Source organism: Pleurodeles waltl, chromosome 2_2, assembly GCF_031143425.1.
Source record: "Pleurodeles waltl isolate 20211129_DDA chromosome 2_2, aPleWal1.hap1.20221129, whole genome shotgun sequence".
Classification (NCBI taxonomy): Eukaryota; Metazoa; Chordata; class Amphibia; order Caudata; family Salamandridae; genus Pleurodeles; species Pleurodeles waltl.
In genome coordinates, this window is record NC_090439.1 from 847,413,645 (window position 1) to 847,439,613 (window position 25,969).

Sequence of the window (25,969 nt, forward strand, 5' to 3'; positions counted from 1 at the left end):
TGTATAAGTTGCATTTTTTCACCATCAGTCTTTGCATGCATGTTAAATTATATGGAAAAAACTTGCCTGTTGCATTCAGATATTTCCCTGGCACATGGTTTTATTTGAAAACCTGTAATGTCCAAATCAGTTGCATAATCAATCTCAACTGACTTTGCCTATGCTGTAAGAGAGACCTGTCATTCTCGAAGATGTTAAATGCAGAAGAAACAATGTTATTCTAAGATGAAATGTGAATCAACAATGTAGTCATGCCATTATCCACAACAGCCAATGCTTTTCCGAAATTTTCCCTGTCAATTTGTCTTAATCGTTCAGCAGCATTTCGCTGAGAATTTTTTCAAATCTCATTGTAAATGGCACATAAGAATCGTTTTGAACGTGGTGATCTAGGACCCAACAAGAAAACTTGCAAATTCATGTCATCAGAGAGGAGAAAGAAATGTTCTGTATCTGCAGCTAACATGGAATGTTGTAACCATTGCTGACATAACTTCCCTACGATATCGGTGGTATGTTGTTCCTGCAATACTGTGGGTTTGGTCTGCTTGCTTTAAAACACACTTAGGAGTTTAAAAGCTGTGTGTGGCAACCATTAGTGTTGAGTGACCAAACAAACCACAAGTCAGGACCTGAAATTGAAGAATTATATGTACTATTCTGAATTATATCATGTAGTTGTTCTTCTATAATGCTTGCAAAATGTTTCCAATTGTCAAAGCATGCAGTGGAGGGAATGCTAGGTGTGTTAATTGCTTTAATTTTAGCCAGACCCATGCAAGTCTTTTGTTGCACTGTTTTGTTTAGGAAAATAATTTGCCTAGGAATGAGACAGGCTCTAAACAAAACATCGATTTCTTGGTCTTGCCAGTGAAGTCCCCCAAACCCTAAACTGGTTTTAAATCATTATTTTCTTTTTAATACTCATTGCCCTGTAGGGTCAACTGGGAGATAAATGAGTCAGAATAAATCAGTTTAGTTTGGGTCAGTATATTTTTCTTTCCTGGGGAAGGGCTAAGCTTATATTAATAAGAACTCAGGTCTACGGGGTTGTGTCCTGAAAAATATGCAAAACCCATTCTCAGATATATTTTTGAACTACCCACTGTTGGTATTGGGCAATGTCCTCATTGTGTGCAATTAAAAACTGCATCTGAAGAACTAGATATGTGTAAATAGTGATGAGCACAACATTTCACTATCATTAGCCACATTTAAATACAAATCTTCAGTTTCAAATACAGTATAACTTTCTAATTCAGAAAGCATGCTTCTCACAATTTCCACATCCCATTCATAAGAAACGGCACCAGAAGTAATTATGTCATCCATATTATTTTTAAACACATAAGGAATTTGTCGTTTTTCTGTGGGACCAAAAATATCAAATGGGACCTTAGCCCAAGCAATTCCATCAGACACAGGAAAAGCAGAAATGTTCACACGAGGCAGGTCTCTTTGCACTCTGTGTAAGGACGAATGAGTCTTTAGCATCTGAGCTACTAGTTCAGGAGCAGAGCGTTCTGGAAGGTAATATCCATTCAGAATCAAATAGAAAACTGTAACAAATCCAATCCAAATGAAGAGGAAAAATAGAAAATGTCAATCCAAGTATAGGACCACGAAGAAATTGTGTAAGTCTCATTTTCAGCCAAAGAAGAAATACATGTACTCCATACACAAAAGCGGGCAAAGAATTTTAAGAAAAATCAACAATATTGACAAAGTAACCAGAGGCAGCCTGTGTCAAAACAGCGACCTTATGTGGTAAAGGAGAACTGGTAGATTTTTCCAAGTGTGGTTGGTAATAAACAACTTCATTATTAGGAGTAGCATTTGAAAACTGTAGACTCAAGTCTGAAGTGTATTCTGTGTTAGCAGTAGCAACAGGAACTAGTGGACGTTCAGCCTGTGAAGTCCCCAGGCGGGAAGAAGCAATATTAGTGTTAATTAATGCTTGTAGAAGAATTTCCTGCAGGGTAGCGAGAGTAGGCAGGGAACTACCCAGAAGCCCTAGTGGCCTACTGTGTAGGACTGGCCACATTGTGTAGCCTAATCAGATCAAATAAAACAAATTGCTTGTTTTTACAACCAGCAAGTGGAGGCAAAATCACAGTTCTGGTGCCCTGGATTCCATGGACTGGCACTGGTGCTTAGTTTGATTGGGCCAAACTCCTTCCATTCTGTAATCTTCTCTCTAACTAGATCTCTAGCTTTAGGAATCCAGCTAGAAGATGCTGGTTGCTCCTTCACTTCGTCAGTGGCAGACTGTTTGTAAATTTCATTTGAACGCTCATCTCTGAAGTCTTGTAATTTCTGTAAGACAGTGAAACGTTCATTGATGGCAAAAGGCGTGTCTGCCACCACTGCCCCAGGATTATCAAGATCTGTAACATACAACTGGACCCCAATCAAGACCTCATTTGCAGTCCGGCCTCAAAAAGATCCTCTAGGCAGATTATTTAAAGCTCTCTGGACCCCATACTGATGATGGATCCAACTACGACCTGCGCCTAATACTCTAGCTCTTAAATACTGTTTTAAATCACAGTTCTTCATTTTCACTATCAAATTTCCCTCAGGATGATGGGGAGAGGAAAAATGGACAGCAACACCCAGGGTTACCATGGTATCTCAGTAAGCCTTGGAAGCAAACACTAGTCCCTGGTCTGAGTGGAATGCTGCTTCTGCGTATGTCCAAATAAAGACTTGCAAATCTATAATGACAGTTTGAACATCAGCCGATCGCTGAGGCCACACCATTAGAAATCTTGAACACGAATCTAAGGCTAGTAGAATACATTTAAATGCACCATCTGAGTTCAGAGGTCATCAATGATACAAATACACACATTGGAAGGGTTTACTGGAAACTAAGAAGGGTGTCTGTACTTGGCGAGCTGTTATTTTATATTGATTTGTATAGTGCATAATCACCCAAGAGAGAATCCAGGCGCTTGGGTATGTGTGTAGTTTTAGTTGTCCCCAAGGTGCTTATGTGATGAGCCAAGTTTTCAGCTTCTTGAGGAACTCAGAAAGTGAGGGGAAGGCTCTGATGTGTAGAGGGAGGGTGTTCCATGTCTTGGCTGCAATGTAAAAGAACAAGCAACCTCCAGTTTTGATTTTGTGGATGCGAGGAATGTGTGCAAGTGAGAGTGAGGCTTTGTATAGGTGTCTGGTGGGTTGGTGAAAGTGTATGCAGCTGTTCAGGTATTCTGATTCTGTGTTGTGAAGGGCTTTGTTTTGGTGTGTGAGAAGTTTAAATTGGCTACGCTTGTGAACTTGGGGCCAGTGAAGCTTCCTGAGGTGCAGGGGGTGATGTGGTTGTGGCATGGGAGGTTGAGAAGGAGTCTTGCAGCAGTGTTCTGGATGGTCTGGAGTCTGTGTAGGGGTTGTTTGGAGATTCCAGCTTAGAGAGTGTTGCCGTAGGTAAGCCTGCTGGTGATGAGTGCTACTGTGATGGTCCGTCTGGTGTTATGAAACAACTATTTGAAGACTTTTTGCAGCATGCGTAGGATGTGGAAGCAGGAAGTGCACACTGCATTGACTTCCGCTGTCATGTTGAGCTTGTCGTTCAGGATGGTCTCTAGATTTCTTGCGTAGTTTGTGGGTGTTGATGTTGGTCCTAGCTATGACTGCCACCAGGTAGAGTCCCATGGGGAAAACACGTTGCTGATGATCAGTACTTCCGTCTTGTCAGGGTTGAGCTGAAGGCAATTGATTTGCATCCACCCTGCTACCATGGTCATGCAGTTGGTGAACTTGGTTCTGGCAGTTGTTGTTTTGTCCATCTGGGAGAGGATAAGTTGGGTGTCATCGGCATGAGAGATGACGTGATGTCTTTTGATCGGATGATGTTGGTGAGTGGTGTCATGTATATGTTCAAAAGGGTGCGGCTGAGGGACAATCCCTGTGAGACTCTGCTTATCAGTTTCTTGAACACTGATTTAAAAGGTGGCAGCCTGATCCTCTGGGTTTTTCCTTTGATGAAGGAACAGATCCATTTGAGAGCGGATCCTTGTATGCCAATCTTGTGGAGTCTTTTGATGAGGGTATTATTAGAGACAGTGTTGAAAGCCGCAGAGAAGTCGAGCAGATTGAGGGCCCCTATTTCTCCTTAGTCCAGGATGTTTCTGTTGTCATTAGTGGCCTTGATGATTGCTGTTTCGTGAGCTGTGGTGAAACTTTTAACTTACTGAAAATGGTCACAACTGAGGACATATTGTTTTGTCTGCTTATACAGACCATGCCACCAATAGTGTTTCAGAAGTAAGTAAACTGTAGTAGCCATATCAGCATGGGCAGATGACAATCCCTCATGTGCAGCAGCAGTTAACTCTAGTGTGCAGTCCTGGTTGGGTATCACACAGTCACTCACCCGGGGATTGAGAGCAAAAAGAATGTCTTGGGCACTCAGCAGATAGGAATTTTCTGGTGGATATTTTATAGGTAAAGGAGTGCCACTGTAAGAAGCAGTGACAGCAACCATGATGTCATTATCCACCCTCGCGTGAGAATGAGTAATCACAACCACTACTGATCTGCTACTTTGGCGACTTAATCGGCCAGTGAATGTCCTGCAACATTTATTTGAACACATTGTTGACTCAATGTATGAATTACTTGAGCCGGTGAAAATAAATTTTTAAGTTGCACCACTTTTCCTTGATAGCATTGCCTTTAGAGTCTCTGAATCCATTCAGGTGCCAGTAATATAGATTTTTGTTATAAGACTGGACACAATAATGCGAATCACACAGTATAAGTGTGGAGAATTCAGGATCCATATTGTCCAGTGCCAGAATTTAAGCTTTCACTTCAGCCAACTGAGCAGTAGCCTCCCCTAGGAATTGTCTACATGTTTTTTTGTGTGCCTGAAATACTCCATCTTTCTTATTACTCCGTACTGCAGCACATCCAGCATTGTTGTTTTGAGCCAACCGCGAGCTGAGCTGAACCATCAGTATATATTATGTAATCTTACTGATCAAGCAGAAGAATGTCACTGGGCACAGGGTATTCTTGTTCATAGTGAAGGAATTGTTGAGTCTGCAAAGTGAGGTCAAAAGACATAGGCCGTCATTACGAGTGTGGCGGTCTTAAGACCGCCACACTCGTGGAGGCGGTCTTACTGCCGTGGACCCAATGGTAAAGACCACCATATTATGCCACCAGTACCGCCAGGGCACCCTGCCACAAAAACCCAGGTGGTAACAGACCTGGCGACAAGAATCCCTATTCCTGTTGCTGGCACACGCACCCCACAAGTCCACACACTTGCAGACACCCCCCATCCATCCACACACTTGCATACACCCCACCCATCCACACACTCACAGAGACCCCCACACCCATCCACACGCTTGCAGACACGCACCCCCATTCATCAGCACACTCCCTGACATACACCTGGACTCTTCCACACGCACTCACACAAACACCTCTACTCGCATGCATCCCAGTATACACACATACTCACTCTCACCCGACACACCCCCTCCCCTCCGCTTTCATTCAGACACACACACACACCCTCCACACACACACAGACACCCCATCCCCCTCTGCTTACAAACACACACACACACACACACACACACACACACAGAGACCCCTATTCCCCCACTGCATACAAACACTCAGGCACACACATGCACACAACACGCTCCCCAATCCCCCTCCCTTTCGGACGGTCCACCTACCTGTCTCGGCGAGGTGGTCGTCTGTGTTGGAGGGGCGGAAATTTGAATGAAGTCATAATATGGCGGTCTTTGAAATGCCAACACTGGTTGTCTTCTGGCACCCGCAACTTCGGCCATCTGTTGAAAAGAACGCCAAAGTCGTAATGAGGGCACAGTTTTCATCAGTAGCTGTTAGGGAAGTGGCCCACTGCATCCATTTTGGACGCAAGGCTTTCGCGTTTGGAATGCTTGCATTGGTGACAGCTGTAAGGCTAGTATGGGGTTTACAACAATTATGAATTTCTCATGAGCCAGTGGTCTTTCTTTTGTAACAGCCGTCTTAACTGTAGTCAGTATTTTTTCAGTAGATGCAAATTGTATTGGAGTATAAATTTGATTTATAAGCAATCAGCACTGTATCACCTTTGTTAAAGGTGCATTTGTATAGCCAGTGGATCCCGCAATTATATGGATTACTAAATTAGTTGTATTGACAAGAGTTTGTAAGTGTCTGTATGCAAGCATGTCAGTTTGCAGTGTTCTGATAATTTGTGTGTCTTCTGATGTCCACTGTATACTGGACAAATCAGGGCGAATTAAATCTTACAACAGTTTAACCCGTTATGTACAATCTGATATGTATGTTTTGTCAAAGTTCAAAAAGCCTAAAAGTGATTGTAGCTTTTTAATGGTGTTTGGTTGTAAAAGAGCACATTTCTCCAAGAAATGTAACACAAGGCTTTTGCCTTCATTAGGCCACTTTTCCCTGCATTCCGAGGGCTCTGAATGCTGTTAGATCTTTGGTTTCAGGTGCTATGTTTTGGCAGAAAAATCTGTTGGAAATGCCCAGTGTTGTTCCATATTGTTTGTGGACTATATTGTTCATTAAAGCCGTACTGTGTGAATTTTGAATTGCAAAGATGCGTATATGCCTGTGTAAATGTCTATAGTCTGCGATAGGAATGATCTATGAATAATCCTCTTTTTCGTATGATGAAACCAGGAGATACACAGGGTTCAAGTACACCCCGGTACTCTAGTTGTGAGAGTTATTCTCTCACAGAAGCTTTTGTTTAATGTTTTATTGGGTATTCTGGTTGCACGCATAGCCTAGAGCATCTAGGTGTAATATGGTAAGGGGAACCCTTACCCCACCCTACATGATTGAGATTTAATACCGGGGCTTGTGCAAGAGCCCAGTCTTCGGCAAACGCTTGTTTAACTGCTTCAGGGACAAGAACAGAGAAGTTCTTGTGGGACTTTTCTAACAAACTCAGGTGGCCGATCGACCTCAGCCAAGAGAATGTCATAGGTGGTTGTTACATTTCCCCAGAAAATAAATTACTTTAATATTACACGGTATGTCACCCTCAATTTGGATATCCAAATCATAAAGTCTATCGGCAGGGCTCATCCGTTGATCTGTTGTTTCAACTTGAACATGTTCACTAGTTGCTCTCTCAACTAGAAACTTGTGAAGATTCTGGCGAACTATCATGACCTCTACTGCGCTGTCTAGCAGCGTCATCGCCCACATCTTGTTTTGAAGGAGCGTTCTCAATATGTGTGGCATATTATCTGAAATACCTGCCAACTTCTTTTTTTTAAAGTGGGGCTTTTGTTGAGGAAGTTTCTCTTCATTTTTATGATGATCTCAGATGGGTGTCGTGAGTCAGTTTTCAACTTCACATACTCTTCATGCCTGCGTCCTGGGAGTCTCCTTCTCTCTGAGTGTTTGTTGGTTGAGTCCTGAAAGGACGTGTATCAGTGTGCTGATACCTAGGAGGCTGTTTTTAGTTCATCATGGTTATGTAAATTAGAACGCTGTTCATAGGGCTTCGGTTGCGGAGATCCACCCCGAGTTTTTGTTTTATCTTCATTGTTTTGTTTGTCCTAGTATTGTTTCTTTGAAGACTCAGGTGCCAGCTTGGTATTATCTGTTTCAGATTTGCCTTTAATCTGTGGCTTATTAGGCCTGGCTCCCAAGTTATCTTGACCTACTGATGTATAGGTGTCTGCATTATCTTTTGGTAATTCGTGCTCTTGGTCCACATCAGGAACCTGTGCAAGGTGTTGATGTAATGCCAGCGCTGCTGCCTCCCCTTTAATATTACTTAAAACAATTGAGGACACTGTGGCCAATTAATTTCATTCCCAAATCCAGGTTAGGGGCAGCCCCGTATTCATTATGAATCTGCTTTTGACCTTCAGGCAAAACAGCAGTAGAGTGTGTTATGGTTTATATGGCAACAAAGATGGTGGCACAACCTTCTATATAAGGAACCATATCAAGTGGTAGACACACTGTGAGAATTCTATGTTTGTTTTTGGGTCCCATATGGGGAAACACTGCTTCAAGCTAGTTTGTTTTTTGTGCAATCCAAAAGTGAATTTCCTCCCTTCTGGTGGGAGCATTGTCCATAATTCTGTTAATAGTGACAGGACTAATTGCAGACACAGCTAACTGTGGCTGCATAGCTTGAACAGCCCTTGTAGGGGCAGTTGTTATTGTACGCATAACAAGTTGTGTTAAACGTCTATATTGTGTAACCAGACCTGTGTACAGGGTATGGAGTTCACCAGTATTCACTGGTGCTATTTCTCAGTATGGTGTGTAGCTGGCTAGACCTGGCCAGGTTGCCCCATCATTTCTGAGGGGACCTAGTCTTATATTCTGAAATGGATGTGGGAGGGAACCAGTTGTGAAGTTTCTGAAAAGTTAATACAACTTCTAATTGATGATAAGGCCTACATTTATTAGGTACTGCGGCCTCAATATATGTATGAAATGTCTGTGTTATGGCATCTGCCTCAGGAAAATTGACCCAGCAATAAAAAATTAGCATTTATACGCTTTGTGTGCCTCACGCTGATAACCGCTCCAAATGTGAGAGAGTGTCTCTTTGCGAGTAAATGTGCTGTAACAGCATATCTACAGTTAAATGGAATGTTAACTGTGTTTATCATTTTAATGAATAGGATTCAGGGAGGAAATACTATAGTGGGGTAATCCTTTTAAAGGTTCAAGCTTGAATAACCTACAGACGATAATAGAGGTTTACTATTAAGCTGAGGTGTATTGATCCCCAACACCACTGACTTCTCCGTATGAAGATGAAAAGGGGACCTTGGGCACACGTAGGAACTACTCAGGAGACCCATTAAATAAATACCTGACCTAGAACGTTGGTGGCATCATGTTATATGGTTCCTACTAATTATGTTATATAGTGTATCTGGCCAACATAAACTTCAGGATGTAGAGACTTAGGGCCTGATTACGACCTTGGCGGAGGGGATTATTCTGTCCTAAACGTGACGGATAGCCCATCCGCCGTATTACAAGTTCCATAATATTCTATGGAACTTGTAAAACGGCGGGCGGGATATCCCTCACATTTGGGACTGAGTGATCCCATCCGCCAAGGTCATAATCAGGCCCTTAGTCTGTCTATACCATCAGAAGATGTTGACACAAGCCGACGCCCCGGATGCAGCAGCGTCATGACGAGAGCACCTCCCTTCCACCACTGCTGCCTTCTCCTCCTCTTCCTTCACCACCTCCTCCCACTCCCCTGTTATACGGCTCCTACGAATTAAGGAGGACTGTGTATGGTGTCAACATAAACTTAAGGGTATAGGGACTTAGGGCCTGATTTAGAGTTTGGCAGACAGCTTACTACATCACAAATGTGATGGATGTCCCGTCCGCCATATTACGATTCCCGTTGGCTATAATGGGATCTTAAATAGCGGACGGAATATCTGTCACGTTTGTGATGGAGTAATCCCAGGCTCTTAGTCTGTTTTATACTATCAGGAGATATGGTCACAATTCCTAGGTAGCTCACAATGCCTCTTCTGATCCCTAAACTTACCAGAGTACCATATGGTATTGGAAGCCTCGAACAGGGATACTTGAGTTCCCGAGGAAATAGTGAAAACAGATCTACTGTTTCGTTGTCACTTTGCATGCCCAACGTAAAACACAAGAAAGATACGAAAATGGCTTTTCAGACATTTATTGAAACAATCGTATTCTTGTATTGCGGGCTTGAGCTGCAAATATTAGGCAGATGAATCAAAGCCTGTTAACCAGCATTTAAAAACAGTAAAAAAGATAAAGAATTCAACCATGATAATGTTACTGTGTTGGTACACTCTTATCTATTACTACCTACACTATCAAAAGCATAGTGGGCGTACTCATCGCCAGATAAATTGTGATTGCCTAACACCCCCTCCCCACCAATACCTGGATAGAATGTTCCAGGATAATCCCAGTAGAAGTGCTCCTCTACCTAATGTAGCACAGAAGCAACTTATATAATGAAGGCACTGTTCATATCGCACTGTCAGTGGCGCAGAAATAATGCGATGATTTGTCTGCAATTTTGGAGCTGTTACCCCTTTCTCTTTATCTAACTCCTGCACAACAAACCATCTCTCCCTTACCATCTGTTAATGCAGTGGCACACCACAGGGATTCCCTCCTTCAGGTGGTGGGGAAAGTCCATGGTCTGTTTATGACCTGTATAACCCTTCTTACGAGAGACAACCACATGAGGACCTATAGGATGATAACAACATAGAGCCCCCAGCTGATACAGAGCTGGATCTTTGTCACTGCCGATTGACACCACTTCATACCATGAGGTGCTCCAACGTGCAGTCACCTTCCACAAGGTGCAAGTGCATAGGAAAACTGAAAAGGAAGACTTCCTCATGGAGACCTTCTCCGCCACACATAGGTCAATGCAATATTTGCTTGTGTTGAAGGGCATGCATGACATTTTTAAAGAACTAGTGAAAGCAGGTGTTGTCACCCTCAGGGTGGATAAATAATATAAATCCCCCCTCATACTCTCTGGTGGTACACAAGGCCCGCAAGAGTACTGATTCACAGACCGGGTGAGCAAGAAAATTGACATGTTGGCAAGTGTGTCACTGTGCAATCTGGCACAGATTGCCAGTTCAGTGGGCCTGCTCTTGCGCTTCGACTGTGCCCACTGGGACGAAATGGAAGATGTTTTAGCTTCTTCCTGAGCAATGCAGAAAATGTGGGCAGGAGATGGTGGCAGAAGGAAAAAAAAATTCCAACATCAGATATGCTCTAGACGCAGCAGACACTGCTGCATGTGCCATCAATACTAGTGTTCTTCTCTGCAGACACACACATGGCTGTGTGCGTCGGGCTTTGAAATTGAAGGTTCAACAACGTCTCTTCAGCTTGCCTTAACATATTATGGCAGGGCAAAATCCACTGCCCCTGAGGCCTCTGCAACTTACCATAGGGAGCAACAACACCAACCACCAACATGGAGTTACTAAAAGGGAGGATATAGAGGTAGAAATTTACAATGTGAATTAATCTGGCGCAGAGTTAGACACTTAATTAAAAACCATAAAGTGCAATTCAAAGTGCAGAAAAAACAGTAAAGGATTAGAGAATAAGTTAGAATGTGTGTTGCTGCAATAAACAATTACTTGGTTGAGTTCCGTAGAGAACAGTTCAGGAGACAGCACTGAGTCTGGTAGCAGGCGCGTACTTGCGAATTAGTCTGTACCTCAAATATTTAGGAGCTTACATTTGGGCATGTCTTAGTATTTCACCAAGCTGCAGCTAAGTTGTATCGGCCTTGTAGTCTATAAACAATAGGTAAAGAGGTAATTTGGCGCGCCTGCTTTGATTAAACAGTAACAATACTACCATAAGATTGCCAATTGTGCCGGCCCTTTTAGAAAGGCCTATTTGTATCATTCCTAGACGTGAAGACTGCCAGTGTGATTAATAGCTTAATTTGAGTGTCCATTTTTGCGGACTGATATTAAGGGATTCAGCAATCAGCTGGAGGGTGTTTAATAAGGCTCCCAGAACCTCCTCTAAATTCGACTCTGTAGGAGCATTGGAATGCTTACTGGCCCACTCCATGGAGTTCTTAGAGATGGCCTCGGGCGATCGCGGGGTAGAATTGGTGTGATTCTGCTAGCTGTCACCATACATTGCTATCATGGCTTCCCACTCCATGGAGGTGAGTGAGGAGGGATTCTGCTGGGCTCTCTTCTCGGAGATATCCTGGGTTGCTGAACTACCGGGGTGAGTTCCGTCTAAGCATGACTGGGTTGTGAGATCTTGTGAGGGTAGTTGACAGTGCTCAGGACTACTGTGTCCTTGACCAGAACAATTGCTGTTTGCGCTAGCTCCTGGACAGTAGCAAGGAACAGCTGTATGTGTCAAGGTGTTGGCTAAGTTGGAGTTTGTTAGCTGTAGAGAGGGCGGGAGCGGATTGGGGGACAGTGTTTTCTATTAGTAACACAGAATTGTCCATCAGGTCTCCAGCTCTGCTCTTGGGAACTGCGGATAGAGTCTGCCACATGGGCATTTGATGGAATTTGTGCAGTAGCAAAAGTGGCACTTGGAGGAGAGTCGCTCCTTCCATGATGCTTACATGATTGTGCAGGAAGGCGCACAGGAGGAGGACTCCAAACCTTCATGGGGGTCTGGAATTATGGACCACGTGGAGTATACTCGCTCTCCCTGTCACAAATGAAGGATCTGTCAAGCTGCTTTCTATCATAAGTTGAGGCGGAAGATGCCTCTGAGCCAAGGGTTGCTTGAGAGCTCAGTGTAGAGCCTCTACTTATGAAGTGTATTGATGCATTTTGGGCTGGTCCAAAGGCAGCTATTTAGTTAATGATTGTTGGTTCCAGTGGAGATGGTAAGCCTGTGATGCTTGAATTAGCTACATAGATTGCAGACACTAGGACTTTGTGGGGAAAAGAACTTGGTGTTAATTCTAGACTGATGTTTGTTCGTTGAGAGTACCTTGTGAATGGGCCTGGTGATAACTGAGTCAGTCTTGGCCAAAGTTGCCGGAACTGCCACATTATCCAGTGGGGATAGTGTTGGAACAATAATATTAGTGAGTTTTTCCGATGCCTCAGCTCCCATAGCTCTGACTATTTTCTTTTTATGCTGCGCCGTGGAGGGGGCCCTGGTCTTGCCAGATTGCATGTTTAAGAAATAAATTAGATTAATTGTTAGGCCAAGGCTGGTGAGCTCCAGACTAATTCACACAAAAATGGTCAGGTTAAAGTGCTGGTGAAATGAGATATCAGGTGAGCCAAATGAGTCTAAGCAAGGCTAGTGCAACTCCGGGCAAGTTCTTGCTAAGTGGACAGGGCTGATGGAGTTATGGCTGCCTGTAGAGCCAAGTAAGTCAGCAGTATCCTGGCAGTCAAGTGCTCCTGATGATGCAGATTTGGTTAAGCTTGGAATTTCCTTGATGGCGCCATATGCGTATGATAGCCCCGGAGGAGGTGTGGGAGCACACTCCTGATTGCAAGCTGCACTTGGCAGCACTTCCCCTTCCGCACACGCCGCTGCTGTCCTTTCAGGCCAGGCGGCAGGCTAGGTGCTGGCTGTAGATAGGTGCTGCCTAGATGCTAGCCGGGAGCCGGCTGCGGGTGCCTTGGGCCTTGGGACTCACCCCGCTCTCCGTGCACCATACCAGTGCAGTGTATCTCCTTCCGTGCACGCCGCTGCCATCCTTGCAGTCGTCCTTGCTCAACTGCTCCACTGCTCGATTACTCAACTGTTCGATTCACCACAGAGGCAAAGTGGTGTACACTTTGTACTTCCTCATTCTCCCAAAAAGATGGATCCTTAAGGCCCATTTTAGACCCCAGGCCACTCAACAAGTACATACTTTCAGAACATTTTTACACGGTGACACTCCAAGACATTATCTTACTGCTACAGCAAGGTGACTTCATGACTGCCCTCGACCTGAAAGACTCCTATTTTCTACATACCTATCCACCCTGCACATTGAAGTTTCCTTTTGTTTGTGGTAAGTGGTCAGCATTATCAGTTCAAAATGCTGTCTTTGGGAGTAACCACAACTCCCAGGATTACAAAGTGTCTTGCATTGGTAGGTTGTCACCTCAGAAGGAGCGGCATCCATTTCTTCCAGTATGTGGGCCACCGGCTGATCAAGAGCTCTAGGTCTTCCCATATCTGGACAACTGGCTGATCAAGAGCTCCATATATCAGCAATGCATAGTGCACACCTAAAACACCATAAAGCTTTTGCACATCAGTGCGACCAAATCCCATCTCCAATCCCAACAGTTACATCCTTTCCTAGGGACCATACTCCATTCCTGAGTAGGGAAAGCATTCACCAGCCCACCAATAATGCAAGCACTTCAGACAATGATGCCTCTTTTTCAGCCAGATCGCCAGGTAACGGTCAGAGCTATTATGTGCCTTCTAGGCATGATTGGCTCCTGCATGGTAATAGTTTTCTGCATGCCAGATTAAACATGCTTCCATTGCAGGAGTGCCTAATGGCACAATGGTCACCCTAGTGGGAGGATCTAGTGTTGATTTCGGGTCGTACTCATTGCTCTCTGCAGTGGTAAAAGGTCAGCAATCTGCTGCAGGGACAACCTTTATTGGACCCAATTCCCCAAGTGACCATCACGACGGATGTCTCCTTAGCTGGGTGGGGAGTGCACTTGTAAGACATACCCATACAAGGTGTGTGGACACCGAAACAACGGCATCTACACATCAGTCACCTAAAGTTCTTGGCCATAAATTAGCCATTAGGGCCAACCTCCCACTTGTCCAGCACAAAGTAGTTCTGGTCTGGAAAGACAACACAACTGCCATCTTTTACCCACAGAAACAGGGCGCTTACACTCCCTTCAGTTGTCAGCCTTAGCTCAGCGTATTTGGCAGTGATGCGGTTCAGCACAAGATTCATCTTCTTCAACAACACATACCCGGATTAGACAGCGACATTGCAGGCCTGCTCGGCAGTCCATGAGTGGGATAGTCAAATGTATAAAGATCTTTTATGCCAAAGCTAAATGCCCTTTGCCAGTTCCTCCCAAACTCCACTCACCCTGGAAGAAAGGAGTGTTTTATGCACTATTCGAAGTCTCTGCAATATCCTCAGGCTAGTCACGCTTTTGGTAAGGGTTGCTTTACAGTCTATGCACAGTATGCGTAGCTACAGCTACACATGTCACGAATGGGAAATGCTACTTACCTTGTATCTGTTTGTGCGTGTAGCGTTGTAGATTCGAATGCGCCCACCGTCCTTTTTTGGTCACCTTTAGATGTTGCAGACGTTTTCTCTTTAACTTTCATCTATAATCTTTCCTTTGCATGATCATCTTTCTATATCCGTATGCTCCATCTATGTCCTCACCCTGTGTAGAGGAAAAAAGATCTAACAATGGAGCAGATGCCAATACACATTACTAGCAATACTCAAAAAGACTTCTTTGAAGAAAAACAACTTACACATGTCTGAGTCCAACAGTAAATGGCAGGATTATGCACAGCATGTGAATCTACAGTACTACATGCCACGAACAGATGCTAATAAGGTAAGTAATGTCTTCCTTTTATATGTTTGCAACATCTAGCAAGAGCTGTGCTGAAGTATTATAATAGAACTTGAAAACCCCGATTTGATGAGGTGAAGTGTGAAACAAAGGGAGCCGGTTGAGTGAAAAGTGAACAAGATTGAAAACATTGACTGCTCCTTTAAGGAGCCAGTAGGTTCCCTCTCCCAGTGTGGACTCTATTGGCAGTTTGCCTCAGAGCCTTCGTCCTTTCTGAAGGAGAAATTCAGAATTTTTAAGTATTTTAATTTAAATGTTAAATTATTAGAAGTGTAATTTGCTGTTTGAATGTCAAAAACCTGGGAGGATGGAGGGTTGTTTATGACTTAAATTAAGATACCTATGATGCAGGATCCAGATTACAAGGGATTTCCCGTTCTCTAATGCAGGACCTTCACTGGTAGCCATATATGTAGAATAATATATAAGCAAGCTTATTGGACATGCACTCTGGCAAATGGCAGCTGCTAGCTTCACTTCAAGACATGGATGATGAGTCTTGTTTTTTTCAAAAACATATTTTATTAACATTTTCTTAATGTAACTTGCAGTTCATATGATTCCTTTCCCCTCCACCTCAGACCTCAACAGGTTGAGTTGTACATATACATATCTGATACACGGCACTGCGCAAACCATTCCAGTGTTCTTTGAACAACATATCTGAATCACATAACAATATTATTTTTTTCCTGAGGTCCATGGCGATGGCTAGAACTATTCGAATCACAACAGTTGCTATTCCTGTGATATTCCTTTTTTTGTGAGTGTCCCTACTGTGATTCTAGTGTTAGGACTATAGTTTTCTGGGGGTGGGGGGGTCTCATATGATTTTTTAAGAACCATCTCCAAACTACTTTTCCAAGCTCCAACTTGGTACGTTTGGTAATCATCACATTTGTGAGGCAGAGGTTTGCTATTTCTTCAGTAGTCTCATCATATTCATTTTGCTCCCATGAGGGAAAACCCCTGGCAACCATGCTTCTGATGCTGCAGGAACCAGAGTTTTCGGGGCTGTGGTTTATAACTAGGCAACTAGGTCCTAGTATATATGAGGTGCCACTTTCATATCACATGGCTCAGTCTTACAGTTGGTAGATAGCCCATAGGACAACCCTTGAACCAAATAACCTTTTTATTGCCTATGTACATAGTTGTACTTGACCTACTGATCATGGGCACTTTTTCTACATATTCTAAAAAACTGTTCCATTCATCATCACTTTGTTCCAGCACCTATTTTGCTGCCTGCTGCAATATAGTTCTATTCAGTTAGGAGCACAGAGACCCCCACTTTTCTGGGAAGCCTAAATTTGGTCAAGGTCACGTAACATTTTCCCTCTTTCTAAAGCAACCCAGTAAGCAACACATCCAGTTCTTTAAAAATAATTGTAGCTAGCAGTATGGGGATGTTATTAAAAAAGTGCAGTAGACTGAGCAGTATAATCATTTTAGAGATTGCTACCTTGCTGATCATCAAGAGCTCCTTCCGTGAGAGTAAAGAGCTCTCAAATTTCAGATTGTCCTCGTATGCTACCCTAAAGCAGACCTCTATCTGAGCAGTAAATCTGCACTCCCAGGTGTTTAGTTGTGATAAGTGCGGATTGCAAAGGGGTGGGTCAAACGACTGCTGCTCATTACCTCCTGTATTAAATAATGGGAATAGGCCTGACTTTCCCCTACTTGCTGCAACATGACAACTCTTTAAATCTCTCCAAATGCTATCTTACTTTCAGTTCTGCACTCTCTGAAGTATTGTAATGTATAATTCACATTGAGGAATACTGTATGCTTCTACCTTGCTAGCTCTATTGCATTTGCTGCTCCATATCATCTGAAAAGTTCTGCAGGGGGATCTGTGGCTAATGCAAAAAGTAGGGAGGACAAGTAAACCCCTTGTCTTGTCCTCTTACTCTTATTTTAATTTCTCTTGAATAGATGTGACCCGTTAGAATTCTGGCCCATGGGTCTGCATATAACAGTATACATTACATATATCATTACCGGGGTGATTCCCCTGTTCAATAACACAATGTGCAGAAAACGCCATACCAGAGAGAGGCTTCAGATTTGCTGAGGTCAGATACTCCTTAAATTTGGGTGTTCTCTGGGATCAGACCATTGGCATGTAGCTGCTGGTAGAGTGAGATGGATGAGGTATTTGAACCATATTGAGCATGAGCCATCTCTCTCGACTCTCATTCTGTATTAACATCAACTACGACCTGCACTGCTCATTTCTGAGCAACATGTCCTGCAGGATTCTGGATTGTTCTCCTTCATTGTGTATCTAGGACTGGTAGATGAAGCACCTCAAGCATTCTGTTGAGGCTGCACTGGACTCGCATTTCCTAGCCTACTTTGTATCTTGCCTAGTGTTGCATGCATTCTGTTTCCATCCTCCTTAATTCAGACTCAATGAAGCCTACTCTCTAATGAGCCTATCTCGGATGGCTTTGGATGTCTTTACTCCCCCCACACACCTGTATGACATTAAAGGCTTTCTTCTGTTCCTTTCTCACCCACTGAGTCTTCATTTCCTTTGAAACTGTTGTAAATCATTTTACCTGTTGCCTCTCTAAGGGCTGCATCATGCTAAATTACATACCTGAAGTCATTGATGGTATTCGTGTTATAGTCCTCCGAACATGGAAATAAAGAGTAAAGGGTTGTGATCAAAAAGAGTTGTGCACAGATATTTGGTTGTGTGCCCATTAATAGAAAACCTGCCAGTTTGGGTATGGAGAATATGCACTGGCGAGTAGAATGGGAATGCTCTGGTTTTCTGGTAATGCGCTCTTCATGCATCTCTTAGAATCCAGTATTCCAGTCATCCTTTTATAGCACTCTCATTGCCATCACTCACTCTCACTGTGTTTCTGATTGGAGGGGAAAATCTATCTCAGTTTATTTCAGAGACACGTTAAAATCCCCACCACAGATATTGCAGGTCGACCGCCGTTTGTGTACTTAGAAAGGTTAATTCAGGGCACCCAATTTTATAGGTGTTACTGTGGAGCAAATATACACAGCATTGTCACTGGGATCCCTTTTAATAGACCCCTGCCCCGTGCATACTGACCCTCTGTGAGTACCCTGTGTGCATACAATGAGGTCCCTGCGGTGTAGATCCTTCCATTTCATTTGCTCTTTAATTTACCTAACTGTAGGTGATATATGTGTTTCCTGCAGGAAGCCTATTTGCACCCCTCTTCTCTACAGGTCCCGGCAGCCTTGCCAAGGACATTCCAGCTTATTACCTTGTACTGTGCCTGAGTAATGTTGTTACTTTAGCTCGAGTTGAGGGTGTTAAGTTCTCTAAGTTGGGGGTCTGTGCTTCCAGGAAGTTATCTTAGTTCTCCATTTATTGATCAGCTATTGTGTGATCTCCCAAACTGCCTTCCCTCCCTCTCTCTCTCTCTCTCTCCATGGGACAGGTTAAAAATAATTGCAGGACCTCATGTGTTACCTCATGATCTATTGTAACAGTAATATTTATGCTTAACAAATATGTTATGTACAGTAGTTAAAATGGTCTCTGCTGTTGTCGTGTTGGGACACGCCTCCTTGAAATAAATTTTTTAAAAAGAAGCAAATAGACCACTGCTTAGTGAAAAAGTAAGCCTGGTTTCTACATGCTACCATCTTGGAGCAATTAGAAACCGCTAGTGCAGCCCTCACTCCCTGTCTATGTGTTACTATCTATGTTATGGGAGAGGTCCCTCACCTACAGTCTTTAAGTCCTTTCATTTGCATTGTTATGGCACATAGGGGGTCATTCCGGGGACCGCGGGAGCACCGCCAACAGGCTGGCGGTGCTCCCAAGGGCATTCTGACCGCGGCGGTACAGCCATGGTCAGAAACGGAAAACCGGCGGTGTACCGCCGGTTTTCCGCTGCCCTGGGGAATCCTCAAGCTGCGCCGCCATGGGGATTCCGACACCCATACCGCCATCCTGTTCCTGGCGGTTTTGGCTGCCAGGAACAGGATGGCGGTATGGGGTGTCGTGGGGCCCCTGGGGGCCCCTGCAGTGCCCATGCCAATGGCATGGGCACTGCAGGGGCACCCGTAACAGGGCCCGACCATGATTTTCAGTGTCTGCCATGCAGACACTGAAAATCGCGACGGGTGCAACTGCACCCGTCGCACCCCTTCCACTCCGCCGGCTCCATTCGGAGCCGGCATCCTTGTGGAAGGGTGTTTCCCGCTGGGCTGGCGGGCGGCCTTCTGGCGGTCGCCCGCCAGCCCAGCGGGAAACCCAGAATACCCGCGGCGGTCTTGTGACCGCGCAGCGGTATTCTGGCGGCTCCCGCCGGCCCTGCGGATACCGCGGCCGGCGGGAGTCAGGATGACCCCCATAGTCTGATGTCACTGGGGTAGCAACTTTGCCATCCTGTCACCAGAACTAGAGTACATATTAGCTCTGGGTCACCCTCAATTTCCTCTTCTCTTTCAGAAATGCGTGCCTCTGGGCCTGCACTTCTGATGTGAAGTCTGGAAATATAGACACATTCACTTGTACAATTTTCTAGGGGCTATGCATTAATAATAATGAGGACTTTTGGGCTGGAACCGTGGACAGCCAGTTCTCTAGGTAACGCTGCAGTGTCTTGTCCCTTCGTGTGCTCTGAGAACCCTATCATGCGGATTTGAGTTCCTTACGCTCTCAGTTCAGCATCTCTTGTGTTGCCACGTTATGCCAGGAAGATTTTCTCCCTGCTTCGGGTTCTGGAACCACAAACACGATGGTGAGACACCATCACTATTCTCACCATTAGAGGTTGACTAGATCTTTGGACTTGGCGAAGAGTGTAGTAGTCAGAATCATTCAGTCACAAATCAATAACATAAACCATAAACAACTTTAAATACCATTGGCAATTTAACACTAAATCAAATCCAAAACTTAATAACATTTCAAAGCCTTCTAACAATCCCAAAATCAATGTCATGTATATGGTGCACAAAACTAACTTATAAACATAAATGAAACCCATAGGCTGACCAAAACGTCTGAAAACTTTTTAACTTACTAAACATCAGTACTGTTAAACACTCCAAAATAGTAATATAAATTAGCAACAACACAATATGCACATTGTTATCAGATTTCAAGGCAGATGATGGTGACATCAGTAAATCATCAAAATACAGTTTTCCACAATCATTTTCAGATTTCAAGGCTGGGCCATTCCTGTCACTAGCACAAATTTAGACTTGCATGCGTGGGAACGGGCTAATACATGCGGGAAAAAGCAAAATTATAAGAGAGACAATAGCAACTCACTATAAAACACGCTGGCGTAATTATCTAACTGCAAAGGAAACAAAAAACCACATTCAATTATACCGCACCTCATGGAGCACCAGACAGTAATACTTTATCAGGCCAAACTGTCACTCTCTTCTGGCGTCAGTTGACCGCAGCATCAGGACAGTGGAGCACATAGGACAAATCTGCAGTTCAGAATTTGTTGGACATATTAGTACTAATCCGCATAACAGAATAGGACAGTTAAAACTAACACTTTATTTTTCAGAAGGCAGCTAAGAGTTAAAGGGATTCAGAAGAAGCAGATAACAGCTGGACATCTTCAGCACATCAAGACGGTCTCAAACACACACCAACACAAACGAACTCCGCCGCAAACTAACCCTCAATTTCCAAAGTTCCTCACTAATTAGAAGTATGCTCGATCCATTTATTGGTCCTTCAGGTGGTTTCACTTCAGGCGTCAGATTCAGTGTTCAGTGGCTGCCGATGGCACCATGAGATATGCAACTATTCTGAATTTTCTCAGCTAAGGTGCATTGTAATTTCATTGATTTCACACAGTTCTGACAATATTACATTCTCTAACAATTTGGAACATTTTAGGTTCTTCACTCACAGTATAATAAATAAACTAATACGATTCTCATGGGAATCATAAGTTTCCTGCCTTGTTTGACAGGTAGAACAAATAATGTAACATTATTAGTGACAAACATGTTCTTTGCCTTCAATACAATAGGACATTCAGCATCACATGAGCAGCCTAGGAAAAGAATTCAGGTCAGAGGGAACAGAATAAACAAGTGATTTTCCATTACTGCTGCACAATGAGTCGTTCAGGCCTACCCAAACTAAGAAAGCCTTAATACATATTAATACATTCAATACATTAATAAACCTATTGTGCACCTTACAATTCAAATCAAATATGCAAAACAAATTATTTAATTGCAAACATTATTTACGACATGTTAGAATAAATTTAAACATGCATTTATTTTCTGCACACATGTAACTCGCATTTATAAAATCCATTTAATTTAACACAAGTAAGTTTAATTAATATTCATGTAATATTTTCAATTCTAATATTCATCTTGATAAAACACCCTTTACGTTAACACGTATTAGTACTTCATTTAATATGAATGCAAATTCTCTCATGTTAAAACGTGGTGCATAGTAACGAAGGGTGGCCACATGATCCACCATAATTCAAACGTGCATCTTTTTACAACTAGTGTTTTTTTCTCTGTTAGTCTTTTAAAAGTAGGTTAATTAATGACCATATGCTAACTTCTATGCCACTAATATAATAATACAATTTGATCCCTCTCACTTGCTTTGAAGCCAGGAGTCGCGCCCTTTCCAACAAGTCACCCATTTCTTTCTGGATATCAGTGGCTTCAAAGTTACAATATTGTTCTCTGTGACTGTGACTCGCTCTTCAAGCTTTCTATGGTCTATTTTCAGTCATCCCCTTTAAAGGCCACTGCAGTCTTTAGTCTCAGATCCTCTCTTGCCATCAATATGTAGATTTCGCAAAGGTCTTTTTTTATTTCCTGTTCCCAAGTCTCATCAGGGGCTGTCATCAGGACAGGACCCTGGGACACTTCTTTTATTGCAACCTTTCTGGTGTTGTAGTAAGATCCTTTAGCGGTAAAGCGAACACCTACTACTTAGATTTACTGCCCTGAGTTTCTGGAGGGGAACGCTGCCCCAATGATTCCGGCTTACTGCTAACCACCTTCACTGCTTCTGCCTTAGGGCCCCTAGCAGAGTTTTGTTAGACCTCTGCTGTTTATGGGCCTTCAGTCAGTTCTTTTAAACTCATTTGGTCAGCACTCCCCCATCCACACCCCCCACTTTCGGCCTCATCGCATTCCACACACCTAGGCCAGTAAGGACAGGACAGCCAAGCTCCACAGATAACATGGGTACCTGTTCCCCCTCAGGTTCCCTTAACCAGGCTGTTTTTTTTGCAGGGGACTACATGGATCCACGCCTGTGGATTATCCCATATTTCAGTGCCAGTGTTCATTTCTTCAGACACGCTCCCTGTCTCCTATGTTACTAATCAGATGGATAATGATCTACTTTATACAAACAAAGTGTTTTGGAGCCCCGCACACAGGTGGGAATATTCTGTATCAGTGAAGATTCCTACGGTGCATAACTAGGATTACAAGTAAGTAACATTTCCTTACTTTGCAACATCTTTGTGTCTTTGGCACAATCCAAATGTCAGTCATTGGAATGTAGGTATTGGGTTCTTGATGACAGGAATTTCTCGTATCAGGGACGTATAAAGGAGGCTTGTGCGCACCACTTTCAAGCCTCCTTTTTTTTCAACCATCACAAAGAATGAGCCATTTTGCAGCAATCAGTAATGCGGTAATCGGAATGAAACAGCTGAATTTTTGACTTGTGTCCCCTCAAGTAAAGACAAACATGAATTATAATTTGTTTTGATTAGAATACTTTGCCTTGAAGGAAAGTATAACAAGTCTTGCTAACTTAACATTTTTTACTTCTTCCTTTCAGCTCTGCCCAGACACTGAGGTCAGATTGAGGGCTGCTTACAATTTTGGAACAACATACAAACAAAGCGTAAGACCAAATTGCGGCAAAATCCAATTTATTTCATTGTCATTACTAATGCATTATTTTTCAAAAACATATACTGCTTGTGGGCATTTATAATTTGGGAGTAGAAAATGTACCTACCAAGACTTGACTTTTAATTCCACAGTGATCAAATTGAGCTCTGTCACTTTAACTTTGTGTTGAGTTTATGAAAGTGCTTCCGTACACTTATGAAAAAATGACAAAAGACAACAGATGGTAATCAGAACAAGCACTGGCAAAGACATTAAGGGCTTGATTTAGAGTTTGGTGGATGGATTACTGAGTCACAAATTTGACAGATATACTGTCCACCGTATTACAAGTGCCATTGAAAGAGATGTCATGACACCCACATTGCCCAGAAGAGGGACAGTTGACCTCTTAAAGGGGTAGGGTTTTTATCATGACAATGGTCCTTGTTCAGTTTAAAATTAGGACAAATAACATATTTCTAGAGAATGTGTATACACTGAAGTGCCTGCATATATCTTCAGCACACATGCAAACAAAAGGAGGATACCTCTGCCCTACGAGAGTGTAATCACTGGCTGTCTTCCATAAATCTGTCCTTTTTGGATAACTGTTATGTCATAGTTTTTTTTTATATCCAATTCGTATTTGAATTTAAAAAATGATTATTTCCCTTCTTTCATTGATTTTATGCTCAGTTCCATGGTATTCATAAGCTCTCTGAACTGCATTGACATTTTATCCATTAGAGATGTACATTATATATGTTGGTCTTAATTAGTTATAGTTTTCCTCTAAGAGGAGGCCACTAATCCTTCATCTCACCTCGTATCTCCGCCATAATGTTTTTTTTATTTGTTGACTGAAACAGTTAACACATTTGTAAAGATAAATGACGTCATAAAGCCCGACTAACAGGACCATTTTAGGGTCCACAGGGTACCTAGAGTTAAACGTACCCCACCCATGGGGATGGGGTCATTTACCACTGGAGACAAGGGGCCCTACCAAAGAGCAAGCAATCCAAGGTATCTCAGGGAGGTAATGCAGGGGTTTAAAAGTCAGACCTCACCAATCACATAAGTGACCCAATTAGTGAATGTCGAGGCCAGTGTTTTTCCTTGTGAAAATAAAAGTTCTTTAATCAATTAAAAACGTAATATGGCTCCTAGAGAAAGGGTTAGCACAGCTGGGATGATCACTGTGAAATCTACAGAGTCTACTACACAGTAAACAGAAAGCTTCAATTTAAGCACAAGTGCAGGCACACTCACTAAAATGGAGTAACTTTCCTACAGTCTCTGACTGGTAGGTCAGTTCATGTTTTTGTTTAGATAACTGTGTCATATTGGTTGCTGTGTTATTAGGAAGCCCCACGAAGTAGTTCTGTTTACCAGGTTCTTAATGAATGTTCTCTGGCATTGCTTTTACCTGACAATCAGTGCTGGATCAGGTTGCTCTAGCATGTCTAGGCAGTTGTGCTTCAACATGGGTGACAAGGTACACTTGCCGGGGCTTGTCTCAGCTGCCCCATCTCCTTCTCGCCACATTGGATGGCCGCTCCTCAGCAAAAGGTACATACTATCCGAAAGTGGAGAGTCCACCTCCTTTGTTTGGGTGGAATGTCCTCTTCCTCCTGTTCAAGTGCTGACATGACGACATTTGGCACAGTTTAAGTAGAGTTAGCACGTGGCCTCTGGCTGTCCTTTGTGGAGCCTTCAACAACAGCAGTGGGCTCACAGGTGAATCTTCTTGATGATGGGGGTTGTTTGTGGCTGAAAGGGGATGTAGGGAATCCCTTGGGGTCACACAGATCGGTTCTGACACACTCCCTTAGGCAAACCGACTCTTCTGGCTCCCTTTTCTTCCAGACTTGGGAGCTGTGCTTCTTCTCAGAGGGCAGGTGGCTCCTGCAGGTCATAGCTCTCCACTTGCCCTTCTCAGCTGGCAGGCAGGCTCCCAGGTCTCAGGCACACCCATAGCTTCTCCAGCAAGTCATGCCGTTTCAGACAATATTACCTTTCCTCAGGGAGACTATCATTGATCCCAGCCCTGGATCACAGCACCACACTGAGAACTCTGCTTAGGATCCCCATGGTCCCTTGGTCAGTGCAGCAGTTTAGAACTAGAACCAACTGGGAAGGATTGGTTCCTACTTTATACAGTTTTTAGATATGAGATGTGGATCCGTTGTATAAAGTTCATGAGCCGGTTTGAGATGATTCTTTTTTTAAACGGCATCCTCTTTCTGCATGGTAGACAATTCTTTGTGTCAGGTGATGGATCTCACATCATGTACTGATAATGCTGGCTGCAAGAAGGAGCACATATCGTACAAGCAGAATGAGTGTGAAGCCCAGCACCTGGTTGTCATCAATCTTCCTGGATGGGTCGCTCAAAGAAAGACAAAGTACCCAGGCCCTGCCTAGAAACTTCTCTCCCATTAACTACTAAACCTGCTGAGTCACCCGTATTCTTCTATCTGCCATGGCGCTGCGCTCAGGTAGAACTAATCAACACCCCCTTGCTAAATAGGGAAATACTATGGGCAGCCCTGTCTCCATCCCTCCTCACATCTGTGTCTGGGGCTACTACTCCCAGCTGGAATGCAGGCAATAAACGTCAACATCCATCTTGTGCCATGTTAAAGCCAAGGGCAATCCAAAATATGTTCCACCTGCACACAGTCTTGTGTCGCCAAGTTGGTATGGTTTTATTATTCCTTATTTAACCTCACACCATACTCTGTGTGTGCTGGGGCCAAAGGAAAGCCAGGGCACCAAATTTACTTGCAGTTAGGTAACTTAGTGCTAGTGTGAATGTTCAAGTACAATGCAGGGGACACTCCCTTCCAGACACCTGTCCATTTATTTCCTCCAACTCACTTAGAACACTCGATTGACCGCAGGTTTAGGATCATAAAGTTACTTACTCAGGCCAACACAATTTTAGGGACTGCTCTGCAAACGTCCTCTATTAAAAGTAGTAATCA

The 25,969-nt window shown here is 43.4% G+C and overlaps 1 protein-coding gene across 2 annotated transcripts in view; it reads left to right on the plus strand.

Moving 5' to 3' along the window:
- TMEM67 (transmembrane protein 67) overlaps positions 1-25,969 on the plus strand; it is a 663,651-nt gene that overhangs the window by 203,618 nt on the left and 434,064 nt on the right. For both annotated transcript variants that reach the window (XM_069220469.1, XM_069220470.1), the window contains exon 11: positions 22,924-22,989. In XM_069220469.1, the coding sequence (XP_069076570.1) occupies positions 22,924-22,989 (66 nt within the window). The remainder of the gene's footprint in view (positions 1-22,923; positions 22,990-25,969) is intronic.